At 49.6% G+C, this 21,829-nt stretch overlaps 1 protein-coding gene across 1 annotated transcript in view; it reads right to left on the reverse strand.

Annotated features, from left to right (window-relative positions):
• The window catches only part of WWC1 (WW and C2 domain containing 1), a 72,612-nt gene extending 62,920 nt beyond the window's left edge, over nt 1-9,692 (reverse strand). The window contains exon 1 of the mRNA XM_086759061.1: nt 9,392-9,692. Coding sequence (XP_086615187.1) covers nt 9,392-9,510 — 119 coding nt within the window. The 5' untranslated portion in view covers nt 9,511-9,692. The remainder of the gene's footprint in view (nt 1-9,391) is intronic.
• Nucleotides 9,693-21,829: the final 12,137 nt, after the last annotated feature.

Below are 21,829 nucleotides of genomic sequence, written 5' to 3' on the forward strand. Positions count from 1 at the left end.
GTCTGTTCAAAGTGCTGATTTGGTTTCAAGTTTAACCATGCCAAAACGCTGCAATACAAAGTGTTATTCGTGTCAAGGATTTTTTTTTTAAACACAATTCAATACTAAAAGCTCATCTGGAACACTATACTCAGTATAGGTCATCCTAATTTAGATAAGCCTTACCATTTTATCTTAAAAATACATCCTCTTCATACCAAGTTCTCCTTTGAGAAAAGTTTCCATCTCCGCTATACAGGAATTCATTCCGAGGAGCAGCAGTCAGTGAAGCTGCATGATTAGCATCACTCCACTCGTCATAGGGAGCACCTGGAAAAATCCTACAAGGAACACAGAAGCTGCTGTGGCAGCACAGATCTTCCAAAGGAGGAAGGTCTTGGGCCAGCTAAGCCACTCTCTTCCCATCAAAACAGCAAAAGTCCAAAGTAGCAATCAGAAAGCTGTATCAGATGTTGAGGAACAGAAGTGGCACCATTCTGAACAAAGCTCGGGTCTGAGCAGCAAAAAGCCTGTCTGGAGAGCACTGCAACAACCTAACAGCTGTTAAAAACCAGAGCAGCATCACTAACTGAGCACGGACCTTACCCTGTGCGCCCTGTTGCAGCAGGACTGCCACATCCCCTAGATCAGTGACGTGAGACACAGAGGCACAGCACACGCGTGCTGCCTTGGAAATCCCAGCAAACCCCCAGTGACAACAGGGCCCTACAGAGCAGGCAGGCTGAAGGTTTCCCTGCAGGGAAAGCAGAGGTTTCAGCTTCAGAGCACCATGCAGCAGCCAGGTGCCCTGCTGCAACATGGAGCCCACCCCACCTCTGCCAGCCCAGGACAGAAGCCGCCCCATTCCCCACTCCCACTCACCCGCCTCCTCCCCTGCATTTCGGCAGCTGCAGAACAAGCCAGCTCTACCAAGTGAGCAGGATAACCTCCACCTCCCAGGGGGGTTACTTTGAGCTCCTCTGCAGCCTGAATCAGGCTGACTGACCCAGCACCACCCAAGACAGGCCATCAACTTGAGATACTTCACAGGAAACAGACAGGACGATTTGCAGAGCTGCATCACATCTGACAGTCAAATACTCTCCATTATCATCCCCACTCAAATTCCCTCTGAGATAATTTGGATAAGCAGCTCAAAAACATACTCAATCTTTCAAACAGTCCAACTACGAGAAGCTGTCGGTGAGAAGACCCTTCCCACTCACTCAGGGGTTAGATGCCACGGTCCAACAGATTGCTGCTGCCAGCCCTTGGTGTCAAACTGCCGGAGCCCCTCGAAGGACATCCCGCGGGATGCGTGCACTGGGTGGCCTGCAGGCTGCACGGGCAAGGGGACCGCCTGCGCAGCTGGGCCAGCAGCACGTCTTCTAGCAGCTGCAGAAGCTCAGATGCCACATGAAATCAAAAGTTGTGCCTGGCACAAGCAAAGTTAACTGCAAAGTTATCCACAGCACAAATCTACAGAGCAGTTCTGGGGCTACCTACATCTTCCTGTGCTGCTCTAAGGGTCCAGAGGATTATTTTGGTGACTGCTGCTCCTCTGCAGGCCATCCTCCCTGTTGTGAGACACAAAATCGCAGAGAGACCTCTCCTTAGCATGGACTGCCCTTGTTATGAGTACAGGCTATTAAAGCAGTTTTAAGTCACATAGGAGAAATTTGCAAGTTGTTGCAGGGTCATTTAAGCAATAGTTTCACGTATATTTTTAGTCCAAAACAGTTATGTGACCACCTTACATCCCAGCTCTGCACACAGCAGATATGAATGACTGCCTCATGCAAACCAGCACTGCTTATTGCGTGCTTTAAATCAATAAAGCTTTCCTCCACAGAGTAAATTCTTCTAAAACACTGATCAGGCGTTTGAGGAAAACTAAACAGTTTCACTGAACAATACCATTAGTCCTGAAACATCAGCTTGACATCCCAGCCAGAAAGCACTTTGTCAGAACTAATTAATCCCCACAGCACCTCCATAAGATTGAGAAAGCAATTAATCTGCTTTTTATATGTGTTGGGTACTTATGTTGCAGAACATGGTGGCTGGGGTGGAAGCCGTAAGCACCAGCACAAACAGAGACAAACCAAGCCAGCAGAACCCATCCAAAAGCACGAAAACCCAGAGAACGCTGACAGCTGTAGGATTTGGCTTCTTTGCATCTTCCTGTTACACAGACCTCCTGTGACTATCCAGAGAGTCTTCCAGATGTCACTTGACTGGATGAGCGGCAGTGAAAAGCAGTTATTATTCTATTGGGAGCCGTTTTGTCTGTTGTTTGTTCAGCCAATTATCTATGCATGTAGCTTAAAAGGGAGGGGGGAACAGTAACCTTCAGCTCTGTGAGCAAGAACTCAGGGTTTTACTGGAGCAGGTGAAGCTAAGTCTTCATTACCACAAGCAAAGCACATATAACCTCACTAAAAAGGTCTCGTGAATGGCAACGAGCCAGCATAAAAAGTATTTCTCTCCAAGGAAGTGGTTGATCTACATAGCTCTCACATGTGTATGCAGTAGTCTGCATACCTCCACCTGACTTTGCCTGCCTGCTGCCACTCCCCTTTATTCATCTATTTTCTCAGCTACCTCCTGCTCTGATGGTGGGGCGCTCAAGGCCATCAGGTTCAGGCAGCCGCTGCACAGGGAAAAGAACATCAGCAAGGCCTTCCCAAGCCAGCTGTACGATCTCGCCTCCCCTTTGAGGAACACTTGAAAGCTCTCCCATACTTGACACAACCGCGTGGCAAGCCAAGCCCAGAACATTTCGATCCTGGCAGAGCGTGAGACCAGCAGAGTCTCCATAACGCGCGCAAGAACACGTTGTGGGGCGGTGACGCTCCTTGGCATGCTGAGCAGAGGGCAACGCTAGCCCCAGCAGCATGCAGTCACCTTCAGCAGCACAGAGTATGAATCAATCATTGACTAATAGATTCCTCCAGTAACCGAGATAAGAGCCAAGTCTGAAAGGGCAGCGTGGCAGGTCAGCGGCAGGATCACCCCCAGCCACCTAGCACACATCATGTCTTTATGTGCAATTTATTTCGTTAAATTTTTTTTTGGACAAGTCTTCCCATGTCTTCCAATAAGTTTTCTGGCACAAGCTAAAGGAATTTAAATCAGTTTCAGCCATGGAAAAGTTTGCTGCAAACTCATCTTCTCATAACTGTGCTAGCTATGAAGACACCAGTGCAAATTACACCTTCAGGAGAGGCTCTGCCCCACTGCTGGGTTCATCTGGGCTCCAGCAAGCAAAAATCCACTCTCCCTGTACAACTCAGAAATCAGACAGCAAAGCCAAACACCTCCAGCTCTGGGAACACCTCCCCAGATGGGCTGTCAGAGAGCCTGACCGGGTGAGGTGCCTGGGACAGCTTCACAAGCAAACCCTCAGCAGCGTTCCCAGGGTGCCACCAGTCAGCCCCAGTTCCTCACCCCATAGCCTCACACTCAGCCCTGCTCTGCCAGCACAAGCATATAACCTACATCAACTGTTTCTGTAAAACAAACCCAGAAATTAACCATTTCCAGCCAGACCAGCTTCTGGACCTCACTCCCCATGCAGACAGTATTTTACTCAGGTGGCAGCAACAGCTTCAGGTGCCCCATCAGCATCGCCACCGAGCACCTGCCCCAGGTCACCAACACAGCAGCCACCCCTCACCTGCCATGCCCTGGGATTTCCCACCCAATTTTCTCCCATTCCACTGGATGGAGAGCAAGATAACTACCTCATTATGAAAACACATGACCTACATAGGGATGAAATTGTTGATCCCCTTGCCAAATCAGCTTCCAGTCTGTGGCAGTGTCACTAACTTCACAAGCCACCAATCTTTGAGGCAAAATGAAAGGACTGATCTTATGAACAAGACGACCTTGCCAGAGCAGAAAATAAAGCTCAACCTACATACTTCTAAACAATGCAATTTACAGAGATTTCTTCAAAAGCAACTCTGATCTTTTAAGACTCAGAACTCCCCAAGATGCATTAAAAAGCTGCTGAACTGAATAAAGCTTCCCATGTTTCACTTTTTTCATTTTCCATAGGGAAGTAAGATAAAAATAATACTTTCAGTAGTTCTGAAGTCACTGCCAACATCCTCTGTCACTACACACCTGTGCATACCACACCTTTAGCAGTGATGTCCTTGTTAAAAAGCATCATACCTGTTGTTCCCAGCGACCCTTCCCAGTTGAAAGTGAGTTTACACAAGTGACAAAGCACACTGGCTCTGAAGGCAGCCCCTGCTGTCTCCAAAACAATCAATACATCCTACCACAGGGCTCGTCTGCAGACTCTTAGGGAAAAAAGAAACAAAAATGAAGTTTGATTTTTTCATAACTGAAGAGGTCTGATTGATTTCAGCCCCAATCCACTTCTTCCAATTACAAGTGCAGCCTGTGTTAATTCATCTTGGAAGACACTTGATATTAACAAATTAAAAACATTCCAAGTGTCATAATATTCTTACTCACTGCCCTTGTCTCCCTATATGTTAGCACTTATATAAAACAATTCATTTTCATTTACTGTGGAAAAAAAAACCTGTAAGAATAGCACAAGTCCTACATGTTCAGACACCTGTTCCCAGAGATGGCACTTGGATGAAGACTGCATTTCTGCCACTTCTGCACTCATGGAAAATGGTTATCAACAGCTTCTATGACCAAACTGCCTGTTCTTTATAAAATAATCAGCTATTTTGGGGAATGTACACACGAGCAAACAGCAAATTCACATACATATGACAGGGTGTTTGGCTAGTTATCAGTAAAGAAAGGCAACAGCAGGCATCAAGCTAGCAGCCTTCAGTTGCACATCCTACACTGCTGTCAGTGATGAAAAAACCGGGGGAAGAGAAATGCTCCATCTTTGAGACTTCTCCTTACGCTTACTGATCCTCAAGAACAAAAAAGCAAAGCTCCTTTTATTCTTGCTGCTTTTTCTTGCCCTCCCTTCTTCCAGCCCTGATATTTCAGAGAACGCCCACCATTTAGGTTAGCTGAACAGCTTGCTCCAAAGATTATATTTATGCTATAGACAAACAGGATGATAGAATCAGAATTGTCAGGGTTAGAAGGGATCTTTAAGGGCCACCCAGTCCAATCCCCTGCCAGGAGCAGGGACATCTCCAACCAGATCAGGTTGCTCAGAGCCCCAGCCAACCTGTCCTGGAATGTTTCCAGGGATGGGCCATCCACCACCCCTCTGGGCAATAATAATCCAAATAGTGAACAGTTACATGTAAAATTTTAGCATCATGCTCACTTTTCTAAATCTTTAATACAGGAAGTTTGGATAAAAAGTGTGCAGAGCAGACTGGGGATGGAAAGCTTCAAGATCAGAATAACACAGAGGAGACAATACTCTGCAACATTTCATATCAAGCCTAGAAGGCAGACCTAGAAGTGCATGGGTTTGAGCTCTCCTAGATTGAGCTCTCTATGAGACATGCCTGGTTTTTATTCAGTAAGATCCTCAGGCTCACCAAACCTCAATCTTCCTCAGTAAACAGGTGGCCCTAACTATTTTAAAAGCACAAAGTCTTCTACATGTGACAACACATACATCAGCACATATTGGCCCTGAGCCTTGGCAAGCCTCCTCCCTAATTCTCCTTACCAAATATCTGCTTTGTAGGTTCAGACTGGAAAAACCTCCATATGGAGTAGGAAGGGATTTCAGGGAGCAACTGCAGAATCCAAGTTTCAATTTACTAAACATCTCCAACCCTTTAGATCACTAAGAGCCTTCAAGAAATGAAGGGCCACCAATTGAGGTGCTGCTGCCTCCCAAAACTGAAAACATCTGCTGCTGTTGAGCAGCTTCACCAAGCTTAAGCTAGAAGAAGAAGCTCCTATTGCACTACCTCTCACTCTCAATAGGAGCCCAGTGATTGGGGTAAAATGAGAAGTTCAGTCAGCTCCATCTAAAATAACCTAGAAAAAAAACAAACATGTACACCACCATGCCAGTAGGAAGAGTGTGATATTGGAGAATGGGACAGCTTATCAGGCATCTCCAAATTCTCAGTCCAGTCAGGAAGCTTCTGGGTTGAAAGGCAAGGAGAAGAGAGAAAAAACTATCCTCTGCCCAGAGAGTTTGAGGGAGAGCAGAGGTTCCCTCAGCCCAGTGTGAAGAACCCCAGGACAGCCCACCCACCCACAGGATCCCAGATGTCCACCTCTAACCCTCACATTTGATAAACGCAGAAGTCTCATTCGGGGCACACGGTTGCTGCAATTCCTGACCCACAGTGATGCTTAAGAACAGGCAGTGGCTGCTGCTAACGTTTCTGAGACACCATTCTTGTTTTCTGTTTAGTCATCAGCACAGCAGCTTACAGTGCAGACGCACCCTCTGTGTTAAGAAAGCAGCTGGGACAACCCTCTGGTGTGTTTTACCCAAATGGTATGTACTGGTGCATACCTGAAAGATCATGCTTACTTTTACAACTTGGAATGAAGGATTTCTTCCCCCAGCTCGGTACGGTTTGATCTCCCACTACACTGTATCCACGGCCTATATTTTCTAATTTCAAACAAACTTACAAAAAAGTCAGCTACGTGAGCTTCCTTTTACACAAGAAAAAAAACACAGTAGGGTTTTGGTTTGGCTTGGGTTTTTTTCCCACCTGGTCGCTAGAACTGCCTTACAGCTTTTTAACCTGAAATTATTGCTTACAAGGTTCCTTGATTCTTCTCCGTTACACCATACCAGAGGTACAATAATGGTTAAGTCACAAAATTCTTCATTAGACTGGCAAAGTCTAATGGCCCCTCTTACCAACAGCCCATCCACAGGACTGGTGCCACGCATTACAGGAGAGCTGGAAAAACACCAGCCCCGCTGGTTTCACCAGTCCAGCTTTTGATTTCACACAGTCCAACGCCAGCTGAGGTCCCACCTTACACCCCCTGCCGCTAACACCCCCCTGCGTGCCCACAGCCAGCCCTGCCGCCCCAGCAGCCAACCCCAGTCAGCACAAGAACAAAACTGACACCCATTGTTGTCACAAAAACAATGGGCCAGCCCGTGCCCTGAAGCTACATGGTGTCCCTGCTCATGTTTACTTCCACTAAATTAAGCCAGAATGAAAGATTTAGGGAAGGTTTAAAACTCTGTGCATCCTATCTTTAGCTACCAGTTGTTGCTCCCTGAATAAATCCATGAGGTGTTACAAAGGTACAGTCCTACTGACAGGCGCCGGGGGTGCAGAGTGAACCCTAACACATACACCTTCCTCCACACCCCTCAAACTCGCAGTTTCACAGCCATGTTTCCTAACATCTACTGCTTTTCACTGAGTAAAAGACAGCATGTGTAAGCATAGCAAGCCAAGTACTGCAGCCAATACACAAACCAACCTGTCAGCTGCAGCACTTTTAAAGACGACTTGTAAAAGACTACACTTAAAATATTTAAGCTTAAATTACACTGTTAAAGTCCAACGAGCAGCACATAAACCTAAGTTCACTACTGCAGGGAGCAGTTGTCTTATGACTTAGTCTTATCAGAAATTCCTCATCAGCTGATTTTCACAGACACCGGCAATTAGTTGAAAGAGAAACTTTGTTCCTGTGAGGATGCCAGAGCAGGGTTTGAACTCATAAAAGCACATGGCTTCCTAGGTGATGGGTAAGCGTTGTGTCACTCAGTCAGTGTCAGACCAATAAACTCTTCAAAACCTTGAGGATTTTCAGGGGGAGTGTCCAATATAGCTTTTTTTTTCTTGGTAGCACTACTGGAAGATGACTCAGATGCAAAGCTCGTCAGGGCCATGTGTATTCAGGTGTATTTCTATGTGCACAACAAACATGTCATGTGACAGACTTATCAGTATGTGTCTGAATATTCTCCTTTAGCAGCCGTGAGTAGGTAATGTTTCTGCGACAGCTCTGTACACACACATAAATAAGGCACCCATTTAGTCATTTCTGTTATTTTTGCATCACTAACCAAGGGCGGATGAGATTTTTTTAAGCGCCAGTACCAGGCCTATTAGATTTCTCACTTGTCTTCATTCTGTGTAAAAGAATAAAGATTCCAGGAAAGCATTCCTAATTTAAGCTTGTATTGACTTACGACAGGTAAAAAACACACCTTGAAACAACCCTGTTGTTAGCTCTTCTTGACCACATCACCAAAACAGAAGCCTCAAAATAAGTTCCAAAGCCCCAGCTAGCAGCAGGTTACATTTGTGTACAGTACACACAAGAATTATTCCTGGAATGCAGAACACTCCTTGAAATCTTGTAAAATTGGACAATCATTCACTTCCATGCTTAACAAAAAAAAAAAAAAAAACAAAACCATAAAAGTAGAACTTGAGAGAAGGCAGAGTACAGACATCCTGCCAACAATGGAAGCCCTTTAAGGAGCCAATTGCTGGGGCAAGGGGAAGAAAGGAAAACAAATTCTGAAATTATACTACCTGCCCCTTAACAAGAACACTCATTGTCAGACGTGCGAAGCATGTAAAATTTAAAACTGCATGTTCAGATTGTCGGAATTCCCAGCTAATCAAGATGGATTTTTGAGTTGATGCGTCTGGGAACTTCAGCTAACAGAGCATTAAATGCGAAATTTGGAAACTCCTGATCAACACGACCCAGTAGCTGAGCTTCCTTCGTGCTCGAGCCACCATACGCCAGTTTACCATAACCGCCTCAAGCGCAGAACTAGAACGTGCTAGGACAGAGTGCTGCTTGGAAAAGGACATGGGTCTTGAGCAGGAGACGGTTTTCTGCTTCTCCTACTTTTAAAGTGAGCAATACAGGGAAAGAGCTGCTCGGAGCAAGCAGGAGCAAGAGGAGACCCAGGGAAGCAGAAGACAGACGGGGGGCGATCAGACCCGCGCTTTGAAGTCAGTGACCTCCACCATCGCCAGGCTCGCCAAGGCCACAGAGCTGCTCGCAGCGGTGGCCCCCAGGCAGGACGCGACCCCCCCGCCAGCTCGGCCCTGCTGACCGGGCAGCCTCCGCTCCCGGGGGCCGGCCAGGTGGGCACGGCCCGGACGGCAGCGCCGGTGCCAGCTGCACCGCGCTCACCGGTTACGGACAGCGAGCAGCGCAGGTCTGCAGGGCGCCTGGAGCCGGGGAAGGAGGTGGGCAGGAAGGTGCGAAGGGCAGAACAACAACCCTCACCCATCTCCGCCCGCCCCTCACCTCCCCAGCAGCGGGCGGGCGCCCAGCCAGGGCCGCGGGGAACGCAGCGACCGCCCTGCCTTGCCTTCCCCTCCCGCGGAGCCAGCCCCGAGCCGCGGGCCGGCAGGAGCGCGGAGAGGACGGGCCGGGGACCGGCACAGGTCTGACCGCGGGTGCCTGCCCGCCCCCCGGGACGGCGAGAAGGGACTCCGCTGCCGTGCCCCCCCCCACCGCCGCCGCCGCCCACCTGTCGCGGGGGTCCACCCAGCTGGTGGTGCGGCTGCCGTGGTCGATGTAGTACACCTTCCCGTCGTAGTCCCGCGCCTCCTCCCAGCCCTCGGGCAGCGGTAGCTCCTTCCGCGGCATCGTCCCCACCGCCGGCCGCGCTGCCCCATCCACCGCTCCGCGCCGGGGCGGCCGCGGTGGTGGCCAGCCCCGGGGCAGGGCCGGGCCGGGCCTCCCCTCCCGCGAGCAGCGAGGAGCGGTGCGGGGGCCGCGCCGGCCCAGCCGCGCAGGGAGGCGCCGCCGCCGGGCAGCCTCACATGCCGGCCCCGCGGCGGGGGCGGGGCGGGGCGCGGAGCCGGCTGAGGCGGGCCGAAGCGCCCGGCCCCTGAGCCGCGGCGGGGGCGGGCCGGGGAGGTGCGGCGGGCGAGCCCACGGTCAGCCCCGCGGCGTGGGAAGCCCCTGCCCCTCACGCCTCCATTTCCTGCTCCGCCGGCGGCGGCCCAGCGAGTCCCGGGGGCAGCTCCGCCCCCTCAGCTGGGCTCCGCACCTCCCCACCGCCCCGCCCACCACCGGCGCCCCGGGCCGGCGCGGCCGGTTCTTAAAGGCTCCGCCCGCCCCGCCCCGCCGCCGCGTGGGGCAGAGCCGCTCCGCACGAGAGCGCCCCCTGCCGGCGGGGAGGGTGTGGGCACCTGCGGAGGGCGGGAGCGGAGGGTTCCCGCGCAGAAGCGCACAGCGAGGGGGCCCAGCGGGGGCGGGGAGGGAAGCTGGACGTTGCACCGGTATCCGGGGCCGTCGGGGCAGCGCGGGTGGGGAGCTACGAGGGAAAAAGCAGAGGGCCGCCATTATAACCGTTCTCCTGCGCATGAGGGCCTGCACCGCAGCTCGGCCCGTCTGAGGAGAAACTCAGAAGGCGGAGGATAGGGAAGCCATGAGGCTGTCTGAACACGTAGAACAGGCTGAACACACAGAGACGCGGGCCTGGGTGCCTGGGGTGCTGGAACATGCACGGACAAGCACATAAACTCTTCCCCAACATGGGGGACATCCCTCAGGCTGTGAAGTGGCCCTGGCCCGCAGATGCGCAGCCCTTGGGCCATGGCTGGACCCCCCAGCGGTGCAGGGCCCCCACCAAAGCAGGGACCCCCCGGCACAGCTGAGCTCTCCACAGGTGTTGCCACTGCTGGGCCGCGTTTGCTGGCAGTAAGCGAAGAGACAACGGCGTGGCCCCCGCGGGTCTCCACAGGGGTGATCTTGGTGACTTTTCCATTTACGTGGCTTCAATAGTGATAGCTCTTTGCAGCTGGGTGTGTGAATAGTAAGGCCATCACCAGAATGCAGGATTATAAAAAATAATTCAGGGTAGCACCAGGAAGGCCCAGGTGCGAGCCATGAGCCGGGGGCGGGCGATGGTGTCCACGCCACATGGCACGTAACTCCCAAGAGCAGCTGGCTGGGCTGTTGCCAGTACCTGAGCGCGGATGAGGCGTAGCTGCCATGCAGTACGGAACGGGCTACGAGGACATGCCCTCCCTCACCTCTGTCCCCAGATTTCAATAATTTAGGCTTGAACAGACTGCCCATGAGAAAAGCGTCACAATAGAAGCTCACACGATGGGGCTGTGACCTGCACTGTCTGGTGATGAGGGGAATTTTGCGTGAGGTTGCGTTTTTCCCAGGCAGCGCCAGCTGATGCCGGTTTCCTACTGTCCAGGGTGGGGGAAAAGTAAGGAGTTTTGTAGAGCTCCAGCTATTGAAACAGCAGAATGGAGCGGGGAGCCCTGCCAAGCATAGGGGTGGAAAAGGAAACTGCAGGGCGGGAAGAGGGGAGCCCTGAAGGGCTGGAGAGGAAAAGTAAAAGCAAGACAGACAATTAGAAATAACATCTCATTTTTGTGCCAGATTTCGAGGGTAAGATAAGTTCTTCCAGGCTTTCTGACAACATGCTGGGAGTCAGAACTGCTAATTCTCCAGAGGCCGAAGCAGAATGCAGTAGCAGTTGGCTGATGAAGTGGTTGAACAGGGAAGAAAATGAAGACAAATAAAACTGAAAGTGAGGCATTTGGAAAATAGCCGGATTTAACCCCATTTTGTCTGAAGCCAAAGTTAGAGGGGGCAGCTAAATGTGTTGCTTTTATGAACAGGACCATACACATGGCTTTTAAAGTAATAAAAAAGACAGAAGGAGGGAATAAACACTGTATCTGTCCACAACTCCAAATGAAACTTGTGGTTTCTTTTGGAAGCGAAGACTCGGAGCGCTGGGAGCAGTGCCACTCCAGCGAGCAGGCACCAGGACCGCCGGGAGCCCTGGGCCGTCGCCAGCCGAGTGCAATGGATTTCTGCGGGGCACTGGGCTTGTCACTGCAGCTGTCATTTTCTCTTTACTGCTTTTAATCCCGTGGACAATGGCGTTTCTCTCTTTGTAAAACACTCAGCAAAGTACTTAAGAAATTTTAAAAGGGGAACTGTAACAATAGGACAACAATCAGCAACAAGTAATGTTTTTAAATATTAAAAGAGAAAGCTGGAAAGAAGTAAATAAAAAAGGGATAACAAATTAATGTATAATTTCATATTCCTGTAATTGTGGTCTTTTTTTTTCAAGCACAGAGATGCTTTTAAAAGGCATGTTTCATTTTTAAGTGTTTTTTTTTCTACATTTCAGATGTTTAGATTAAAGAAAGGCTGTGTGTAAAGAAGCCGACCAAATACCTTTTCTCTTCCAGATGTCATTGCCTGTGTTTAAAAAAAAAGTAACTGTAATTTTCTAAAGAAAGAAAGACAACTGCTTTTGAAATAAATAATAACTTGGAAAATATTTGCAGGTAGCTCTGACTGAAGTCGAAAGATCTTATTTTTCCACCTCTCTTTCTTTATTTTTTAACTCAGAAAAAAAACCCCCTCTCATTGAATTGTATGAACTCATGAATGTAATCAGGAATGTGCGGATGGTAACTTACTCCCTTTTACCAGTTACACTCACAACAAAAGAATTCAGCTTTATCAGAGTCTGTTTGAACTGGAAAGCAATAAACAAACAGGTGATTGTTTTCTCATGAGGAAAGAAAGGGAAGGTTTAGTTCGTAAGTAAGTAAGTTCTTACCTATGTGAAAAGGAAGAACAGAGCAGAGAACAAAGTCTGCAGAAATCTCATTTTTTTTGCCCTGGGGTCAATGTCTCCAACATGACCTCATCCAGCTTTGCAGAGTCCAACACAGGCCAGGTAACAAATTATTCAGTAACAAGAGCAGCCATTTTCTATTGGTGATTTCTTTTTTTTGGAGAAGCAGGTTGCTTGTTGCTGTTTTTTTTTTTCCCTAATGCATTCAAAAGTCTGTATTTTTGTACTCAACACTTAAAGCTCTAGTCTTAATTGACTGCAAATAACAAAACCACAAATGTCAAAAGTTATTAGAGCACAGTATTGGTCTCTTAGCCCTCAACAGTTTTCTTCAGGTGTCTGAACTGAAATAGGAGGAAAAATGAGTTTAAATTCAATTGCCAGGAGACAATTATTACATTTACCTGAAATAGCACATTTTGGTTAAAACTCCCAGCATTGTTCAACTTGAAGGAACCATTTTGTTTCTGTGAAGGGTTACCTTATCCTTCTAGAAAACTCCCTGCCCACACCCAGACTGTATGTCAATTTTTTTTTTTTTTTTTTTTTTTTTCAGTTTCCAGATGACATTTTGGATTTTTAAAAAAGTCAAAACCCAGTTTGGAAAGAGGGAACATTTCATTTTAGAAGTACCGCAAGGCCTTTCTCCTTTCAGAGGCCGCTTCCAGCCCTGTGGGAAGAGCAGGGGTGCCCACGAGGCAGGGAGGAGCGTGCACAACCTGCTGTCCTTTCCAGTCCCAACACGAAAGGAACTTTCTGTAAACATTGGCAAAGCCGCTTCATTGTTTTCTTTCAAACTGCTCCTTAAAAGACCCCATTGCTGGAGGCCTAAAAAAAAAAAAAAAAAAAAAGCAGCTGACATCTGCAAAGCCATCTTGTAGCTCTGGCAGGTGTTGGCTGCATCTCGTCTGTGTCCTGCCGCTCCTTGCACCTCTTTTTCCTGACAAAGCGTCTGTTGTTTTGTTCTGTACCTGCAGCATTTGGTACAGCGCTTCCTCGCACGTGGTGTCACGTAGCCTAGGTGAGATGTGAGGAGTGGTGAGAGTTCCAGGTTCCTCTAGCAAGGGGACTGTTAAACAGGACACGTGCAGCAGGCTGGGTTTCCCACCACCGCGGGAAGTCTGCTGGTTGGAGTTCTGCTGGGTTTTGGCCTCTCACAAGAAGATCATAAGTGGTCCTTGAATAGTTTGTGAGACAAGATGTCCTAACTGGGCACTGCCTGGCACAAATAATTTCACCTGGGGCTTGCTGTTGAGGAACTGTGCTGATAGCTCTCCCACAAAGTGCGTCCACGCAGGGGGATGCTGCTCTGGTCACATCTGCTACATGGGTACATCCTTAGTGATCCAACAAGGCTGCTTCACTCTTTGACTTTGTTGTATGGAAAACAAAGCTCTGGGATATTTTGTCCCTTTAGGTTATAGTTAAGGTCTTTTAGTTTCTGACAGTTTTATTTTTTTCTCCTGTTTCCCACCTCATATTACTGAGGAGCAGAGCTGGGAGCACAGATCAGACCCCAGGGGATTTCATTAGTCCCCCAAAGTGTATTGGGAGAGTGTGCAACCATCCTGCTGTATTAAAAACAAACCCACATTTTATCTTTTCTTAAGTTTTCTGATTTATGGTTTCACACATTTTTAGGTGTCTATCCAGGAAATAAAGTGCTGAGGTAGTTGTTAGCAAATATCCTTGAACACACTGAGGTACTCCAGTGTGAAAAGGCTTTTCTATCTGATTCCCACGCTCACTGTAGAAGGAGAAGCCTAAAATGTACAGAGGCACTGGTTGCACCAGGAAATCGGACTTGGACAGCTTTGCGGTTCCTGAGCGAGTTCACAGTCCCGTTGGTGGCTGGCTTTGGTGGCACCACCACCCTGACACAGGGTTAAGAAGCTCTTATCCCTACAGCTTTTCTTTCCGTAGGGATTCCAGGGTGAGAGTGGATGCTCTGACCACCCTAGCACAGCTATGCATAGGAAATAGCGCCTCTCTCCTCGTCCCTGATCCTTCCTTCAGGAATTGCTTATTTTTTTCTTTTACCCCATCATCCCAGGTTGCAGACAGCTGCACTTGCACAGTGAAGCAGCAGACTGACTTGAACCATGCAGGCTTCTTCAAGGGGTTTGTGTCAAAGCTGGGGAGAGTCCAAGAGAAAGCATGGACAATAAAGAAATTTTTAAAACTAAATAAAATCAAAGGGCAGCTGGAAAATTAAGTGTGGGAAAGTTTGAGACCAGCTTATCATAAAACAACCAAACTAAATGGAGGTTTCTGACAAAGAGGAAAGCTTAATTCAGCTGCCTTTTATCAATGCCTCAGGCAGCAGATTCTGGATTTCTAACATTAAATTTCAAGCTACCTTTTTCATACTATTTATCATAAACAGCATTAGTAAACATAATGAAGTTCTTTGTGCTACTCTGAACACTGAAAAAAAATTGAGCAGATTTCCCCCACATTTGTTTATTAAGTAGTACACATACTATTTGCTTTTGTGAGTGCTTAGTATAAAATTGAGTGTCTATGGGGAAAAGTCAAGGCATTTAAAACAAGATGAAAAAGTAAAGGCAGGAGACCTAGGGGTGAGTCTGGAGGCTACAGACTTTAGAAGCCTCAGCCACTGTAAACCTCATGAAAATACAAGTGCATTTGCAGCACCAAGCCTGCAGGACCCTGCCCAAATTGACTCCTCCTCAGCCCTGACCGCCTCTTGTGACACAGGAGGATGCAGGAGTTCTCAGGCTCGTGCTGACCAGGTGCTCTTTGTGCTACAGCTGCATCACTGCACGCTTCAACAACAACTTGGAGGATCTGAAATAATTTTTTTTCCAGTCCTTTATTCTAGGTATTTTTTTGGTTACTCTATTCAGAAGTAGCTTGTGTAATCAGAAGCTGTGTGTGACAGGGCCGGGACACGGGGCTGTTTATGAATCAGGGTGAGAAGCTGCGGGCTGTGGGACGATCCCAAGCCACTGCTGCACCAGGATTCTCCAAAGCTGCGGGTCAATATTTACACCGGGGCAAACGTTCAGGCCATCCCCTGGCACTGGCCAGGCTGGCTCTAACAGCAGCACTGTTAACCCCCCGCAGCAGGAAAACCCTCCTCAGCTGAGCTCTGCCTCGGAAGAGCGGGATGTGTGCAGGACACCTGTAACAGGGACAGTCCACATGATTCCTGGAGATGCCAGGCCGCCACAAGCATGTCATTCAGCCCCAGGCTTACTCCGTGTCACCTTCGCTGTCGTGGCACTTTGTACACCTGCACCGAAGATCTTTATCTTTCAGCAAACAAGCCTGCAGCCAGGGAATACATTCCTAACTATGACCTTTGGGTGCTCTGAGGGTTTTTTTTCACTACAAACAAAACAGGTTTGGTTTTTTCCCTCCAAACAACCCTTATCTCTGTTGTTTTGTTGGACCCTTGTGCGTCCACTGGAAGCACTGCACTGCCATCTTCCCTTGACGTTGCTGGGAAGTTCGGGCCTCTGTCTTCCCTGAGCGCGTGGACATCCATTGGAACGTACACTGGGAGCCAGATGTGTGTTTTCCAGCTTGCAGTAACTGGGAGCTGCTTAACCTACAGAGCTGGAGCTGCTCTCGTAGCGGTGAGAGTCTCCGATGCCAGCGTGAGCTTCTGTCCCAGTCCCGAGGCGCTCGGCTGTCCCCCGAGGGGCATCAGCAGCTCTTGGCAGCTGCCCCCCAGCCACCCACCCAGCCGCTTGGCGTGGGGCTCTGCTGAGCTCAGCAAAAGCAGAGGCAGGTCCGCCCTCGGCAGCCAGCCCTGGCGCTGCGGATGGGAATTAGGAATGGGACCAAACACACAGTCACTCTCAGTTATAAGAAAGAAGGAAAAAAAAAAAAAAAAAAGTTAAAAAATTTCCATCAACCTGTCATGGAGAACACACATGACAGAAAAATCAATTTGGTATTCATTGCTATTTTTACTGGCCCATTATTTTTTCAGAAGTTAGGGAGATTTCCTCCCATAAGCAAGTTTCTCCTGGTCATTTGTCAGCTCACCAGCCACACAGCTGCCACAGCACTCCACCTTTCTGGCCTGAAAATACGAACTTTCACATCACTGCCAGCGTGGCTTGTGGTTCTCAAATCCAGAGTCACCTACTTCCCTTGCAGGTGACCTGTGGCAGCAGAGCGGGGGCAGTGGGACGTGCACAGGATGTGGCATGGCTGGAGCTCATCCTTATCAAGTGTGACAAGTGTAGGGGGGAATAGCCTGCACGTGCGCAGGCATGGAACAGGAAACGCGTCTGTGTGCACTGATAGCGGTCATCAGCCTTGCGCTGTACAAACTCCGTGGTGCCATCACCATGCCATGTCAAAACGAGCTGGCCAGGTGGGATTTCTGTTGTCTAGCATGAGGCGCTGTGAAACTTCTGGCTCCCGTTAGCATTAATGACCAGTTTCAACGGCCAGGTTGAGGGCAGCAGCCGGTAGCAATGAACAGTAAAGGGACAGGTGCCATCGCCTCTCGAACTGGGAAGTGGCAAGTGGCTGGGCGAGGGACATCAAGGCTGCTCTCGTGAGCTGGCTGCTGCTCAGCGGCAGTGGGACGGGAGCAAGGCGCCCTGGCAGTCTGTCCTGCTGCCTCGGCTGTCCATCCAGCAGCTCCTCTACAGCTGCCAAGTGCAGGAGCAGCACAGGGACGCACCGACCATGGCGTGCCATTGTGTCCGTGGCACGGCAAGTCCCAAAGGGGACAAGGCTACTTGTACCAGTGAAGGGCAAAGTATAAAGACAGGAGCCAGTTCTCCCAGGCTTTCCCTTCCCACCTAGGCACATCTGGCTTGCTCAGCAGCGCGCTGTTTCGGTCAGAGGTGAACTTGGATTTGGCACTCAGGGCCTGGTGAGGTGGTGCTGCTGCCTGCAGTGCAGCAGGGATTTACCCCCTGTGCCGCAGGGGGCGAGAGGCTGAAGGCCATGTGGCAGCGCAGCAGCGATGGTGTTGCCGGATGAAGGCATGAAAAAAAAAAAACCAAAAACCCGAACAAACCTTGTGTACTTTACTGCATAAATCAGAGACGCTAAAGAAACAACTGCCCATATAAAGCAGATTAATTTCACTTAGAAAATACTTAACAAGTGGCTGGGACTCTAAAGGACCATTTATTCCCTGCTTTAGTAACCCGAACGCTGCTTTATAGCTGCTGCTGACCCCCGTCCGACTGTCGCGCAGCACCGAGCGTCACTGGCAGCGTGGCTGTAGACCCACCCCTGGCTCAAGGCCCCCTAGCACCGAACAGGACACTGCTTGTGAAGCCAGGCGAGGCCTGTGGCACAGGGACAGCAGCGTTTGTCTCCTGCCAGTGGTAGGAGGACGGCTGCCTGTACCTGTCACACCTCAGACCAGGTACTGGCACCTGAACCGAGATGGATGCAATGGCCGAAAAATCTGCCCGGCTGCTCCCGTCGGGGGCTGTGGGAGCAGCGGGCGGGAGGGAGGTGGAGGTGGTCGGCAGGGCTGGTGGAAGCACAAACCTGACAAACCAGACCCACTTCCTCAGGCAAACAGGTGTAAATTTTAAATCAGGAGAGTTTTGCAGCACATTACCTGATGTGAAATACGACCAAGAACAATATTTTTCCTTTACCTGCGTCAAACCTTACGGAGAGTAACGGGGCTGCAGAAAGCACCGTCGCAGAGCTGCCAACCAGGGTGCGGGGCCGGGCGAGAGCGGCCGCGCTGCCCGGCAGCGCCCAGCGGCTCCGGCCTGTGCCCGGCCGGGAGGAGCGGAGGCCGCAGGGCCGCAGCTGCGCTGAGCACACAGGTGCTGGACTGGGCCCTGCCGCCCCGCACAGCTGAAGCTGCTCTCCCTGATTTGCTGGGGGGCTCGGCACAGGGCACTGCTGCAGTGCAGACATTTTGTCTTTCTGTAAAGATCGGCATGGCAGCGTGAGCTCGCTGCCCAGCAGCGCCGAGGGACTTGGTGACGCAGAAAAAGGCCTTTGTGGCCTCTGCTCTTTTCTGGAATGATCTGCCTTCAGCTCACCCAGGTAGAAAGTCTGGAGTAAGGAAGACACCCTCGGTGGAGCAGAATCAGGTAAGAGTCCAATAAAACAACAGAGATAAGGGTTGTTTGGGGGAAAAAAATGGGACGAGGATGAGTTCCCAGGACTGGGTGCACCCAGCAGAGCCGAGGGAGCTGGCAGATGGCACTGCCAGGCCGTGCACTGCTGTCTTTGAAGGGGCCAGTGGGGGAAATTCTGGGCAGTGGCTGATAACCAGAGGGTCTTCAGCCGTTCAGGGGAACAGGCTGGAGAAAGGGGCTGGCAGGAACCTCATCGAGTTTAGCAAAGGGGAGTGCAGAGTCCTGTATCCAGGCAGGAACAGCCTCAAGCTGGGGGCCACCCAGCTGGAAAGCAGCTTTCCAGAAAAGGTCCCAGGGGCAAGAAGTTGATCTTCTTGACCATTCTTTTAATAAGGGCCCTGTGCTCTGTCAGGTCTGAAAATTCTCCTCTCAGGTGCTTTGTCATGGGGTTGTTAATGGCCTGCCCTCCCTACCTGGGCAGAGACCAGGGCATTAAGATGAGAATGTCTTCAAAAAGATCACTACAGCCTACAGCAGCAAACAGGAATCTGGATTTGATCTCTAGGATGACCTTTCGACAGATTAAAAACTGATTTATCAAGAAGAGCATATTGAGTCGTTGACTATTGCTGACCACTAGAAACGAGATAGTTGGATTACTGATTTATAGCACTGAGTGATGTTTCTTAATATCTTACTTTCATTTACGATTGTTTCAGTTAATGAAGTTTGGGGAGAGAGGTATTTGAAACAGGCACAAGGCCTGCGCTGTAGCAGAGTGGGCGGTAGTACAGCCAGCACAATTCTGCTGGCAGATTTTCTTTTTATATTCAGCCACAAAATTAGACTAAAGCCTGCCAGAAGCTGCTGTAAATGTAATTTCTGCAATAACAATGCTGTTGAGCTGCTGTAGCACAGCACGGACAGTGTTACAGTATACTGCCTGCCACCTTCTGTACTCATGATGGCTTAACTGCCACTTCCATTCTAAGTATGATTTGTAAGGATATATAAATTGGCTGCATTCACTTGCGTCTCTCTGAAAGTTGGCACACGGCTGTCTCCCATGGTGTTTTTACCACATTTTACTTTATTACTTGCTTTTTTTCCCTCTCCTTGGCTCATAAGCACCACAGAAGTAGCCTAACTCTAACCCCAGAATCATTAAATCTTTGGTAGAGGCTAAGACACTACACAAATATTTTAACGAGCAAGGGAATAAGGGAAAGCCCAACCTGTTACATTAGATAGGTATTTTGAAGAGCTACTGTAGACCTTCTGGAAAGAGGAACACCCCACTCCTGCTGCAGGAGGTGTGGGGAAGTCTGGGCAGGGCTGGTGGCACCTGCTGAGCTGCAGCTGAACTGAAGCGCGTGGGTGGGCACATGGCATCTGCTGGGGCACTGACTCTTGCCTTGACGCAAACCCCACATTCCCCAGTCAAGAAGTGGCTCTTGGGTCGCAGAGGTTGACTGGCCTGCAGTGTGCAGGGTACTTGCAGGCAGCCACCCAAACAACATGCGGGAGAGGCTGGCAGGGTCCAGTCCCCTGCCTTCTCTGCCAAGCTGTTTCCCTGCCTGGGTCATCTGGCTGAATGTCTGACTTGGGTACCTGAGCACATCACACTGCTCCTTCCACCTCTCTTTTTTTTTTTTTTTAATTTGTGGTAGTGGGGAGGCTGAGCTGACATAGTGAGCTCTTAGTCAGCTGAGATTAAAATTACCAATTTAGCCCATTAGTGCGATGGGCCAGTTGTGAGGGCACTGCAATGCATGTTGTGATGGCTGCTGTGTGACCCAGTCTCAGCTGCTTGATAACTAGCACTTGCTTTTCCTGCTGGCACAGGTAGTCCCTGTCAGGTGCTGCTGCAGACACACAGTTTGTGACTGTGACTCTGGATCTGCCCAGCACTGCTGCGTTGGGTTAGGCAGAAGCAGAAAAGGCTAGAGAAGGTCTTGTCTTCCAGGTAAAATCTGTATTTCCTGAGATTAAGGGCCTTGTGCTTAACATTTGTCTGGTGTAGGACCTGTGAGGCCATCCTACTGTAGTTTGTAAAGTCTCACCTTTGAACAGATGCACAGTTAAAATAAAGGCCACCCGAGTACATGACTGCCCTTAACATGTGGTTCTCATGCAAGATCACCAGATGAACAGAGGACAGTGCGAGAGGGTGACAGAAACTTTACCATTTGAATTTCCTAAGGCTGTAGCCTCAAAGCTGAGTGTCAAACATATTCGCATGTTTGATCATCACTGAGTGCTTCAGAAGTGTTTGCAAGACTGTCAGCAAAAGTCCACCTGGCAGAAATTATGACACAAAGCAGATTATTCAGTGGCACTCCATTCTGATGTCCTTTACTTGGATTCCCAGGGAAGGCTGAATACTGTTTGCACAGGAAACTCTTGACCAATAAACACGAGAGCGCCTTGGGAGGAGGTGCTATGGTCACGTCCAGTGCAGAGGAGGGATGTCTGGCTCTTTTGCTCTTACTGCAAGGATGCGGCTGTGCTGTATGAAGGTCGGGGGCTTTCTACAGACGCAGAATGCTGTTGGCACATTCATTTTTGGCAGGAAACTCTGAGAAGCTACAGTACCCAAGGGACAGGAGGTGCAAACTAACAATGCCAGAGCCAGGCTCCCATGCACGTTTCAGACTGGCTCTGTGCATTCTCAGAGCCCAGCATTATATGCATGTGTCAGCCCTTGCGCTCCAGGTAGCAAAGAAAAAACCCCCACCCAATAGGGTCTAAATGCTTCCTTCCCCATTCATTCCCATGAGAGAATGAATGAGAGCATCTCATTCGAGATGAGATGCTCATGAAAGCATCTGTTGGTGCTTTTATTTGGGGCACACCAAGGTCACTAAGGCAGGCTAACATGGGACTACTGGGGAACTGGCGTGGGCAAGGCAGTGCAAGGGGGCACAGGCCAGTACCTCTGAGCGTTTCATGGGCCAAACTGCGATCATGCAGCCAAAATTCTGTGGAGTGCAACCTCGAGAGGCACAACACCGGTGGTTGTGAGGAGCAGAGTGTGCTGAGACACGCACCTACGCTCACAAAGTCCCAGGCTTTGGGCTAAGTCAGAAAGCAAAACAGGTTTTTTTTTTTTCAAGCTGCAATGAAAGGTTTTAAATACCAAATTCCTTCAGTTATGGCAATCCAACAGGAAGAAAGGAAATGTACTCTAATGCTGATTCTCCATCTGGTTCTAGCTTCAAACAGAAGCTTATTCTTGGATTTGTGTTCACTCTGCAGACACCCCCGCTTATGCTCAAGTCAGTTAGAAAAA

The sequence above is a fragment of the Chlamydotis macqueenii genome, chromosome 14 (genome assembly GCF_036417535.1).
Source record: "Chlamydotis macqueenii isolate bChlMac1 chromosome 14, bChlMac1.mat, whole genome shotgun sequence".
In the NCBI taxonomy this organism is placed as follows: domain Eukaryota; kingdom Metazoa; phylum Chordata; class Aves; order Otidiformes; family Otididae; genus Chlamydotis; species Chlamydotis macqueenii.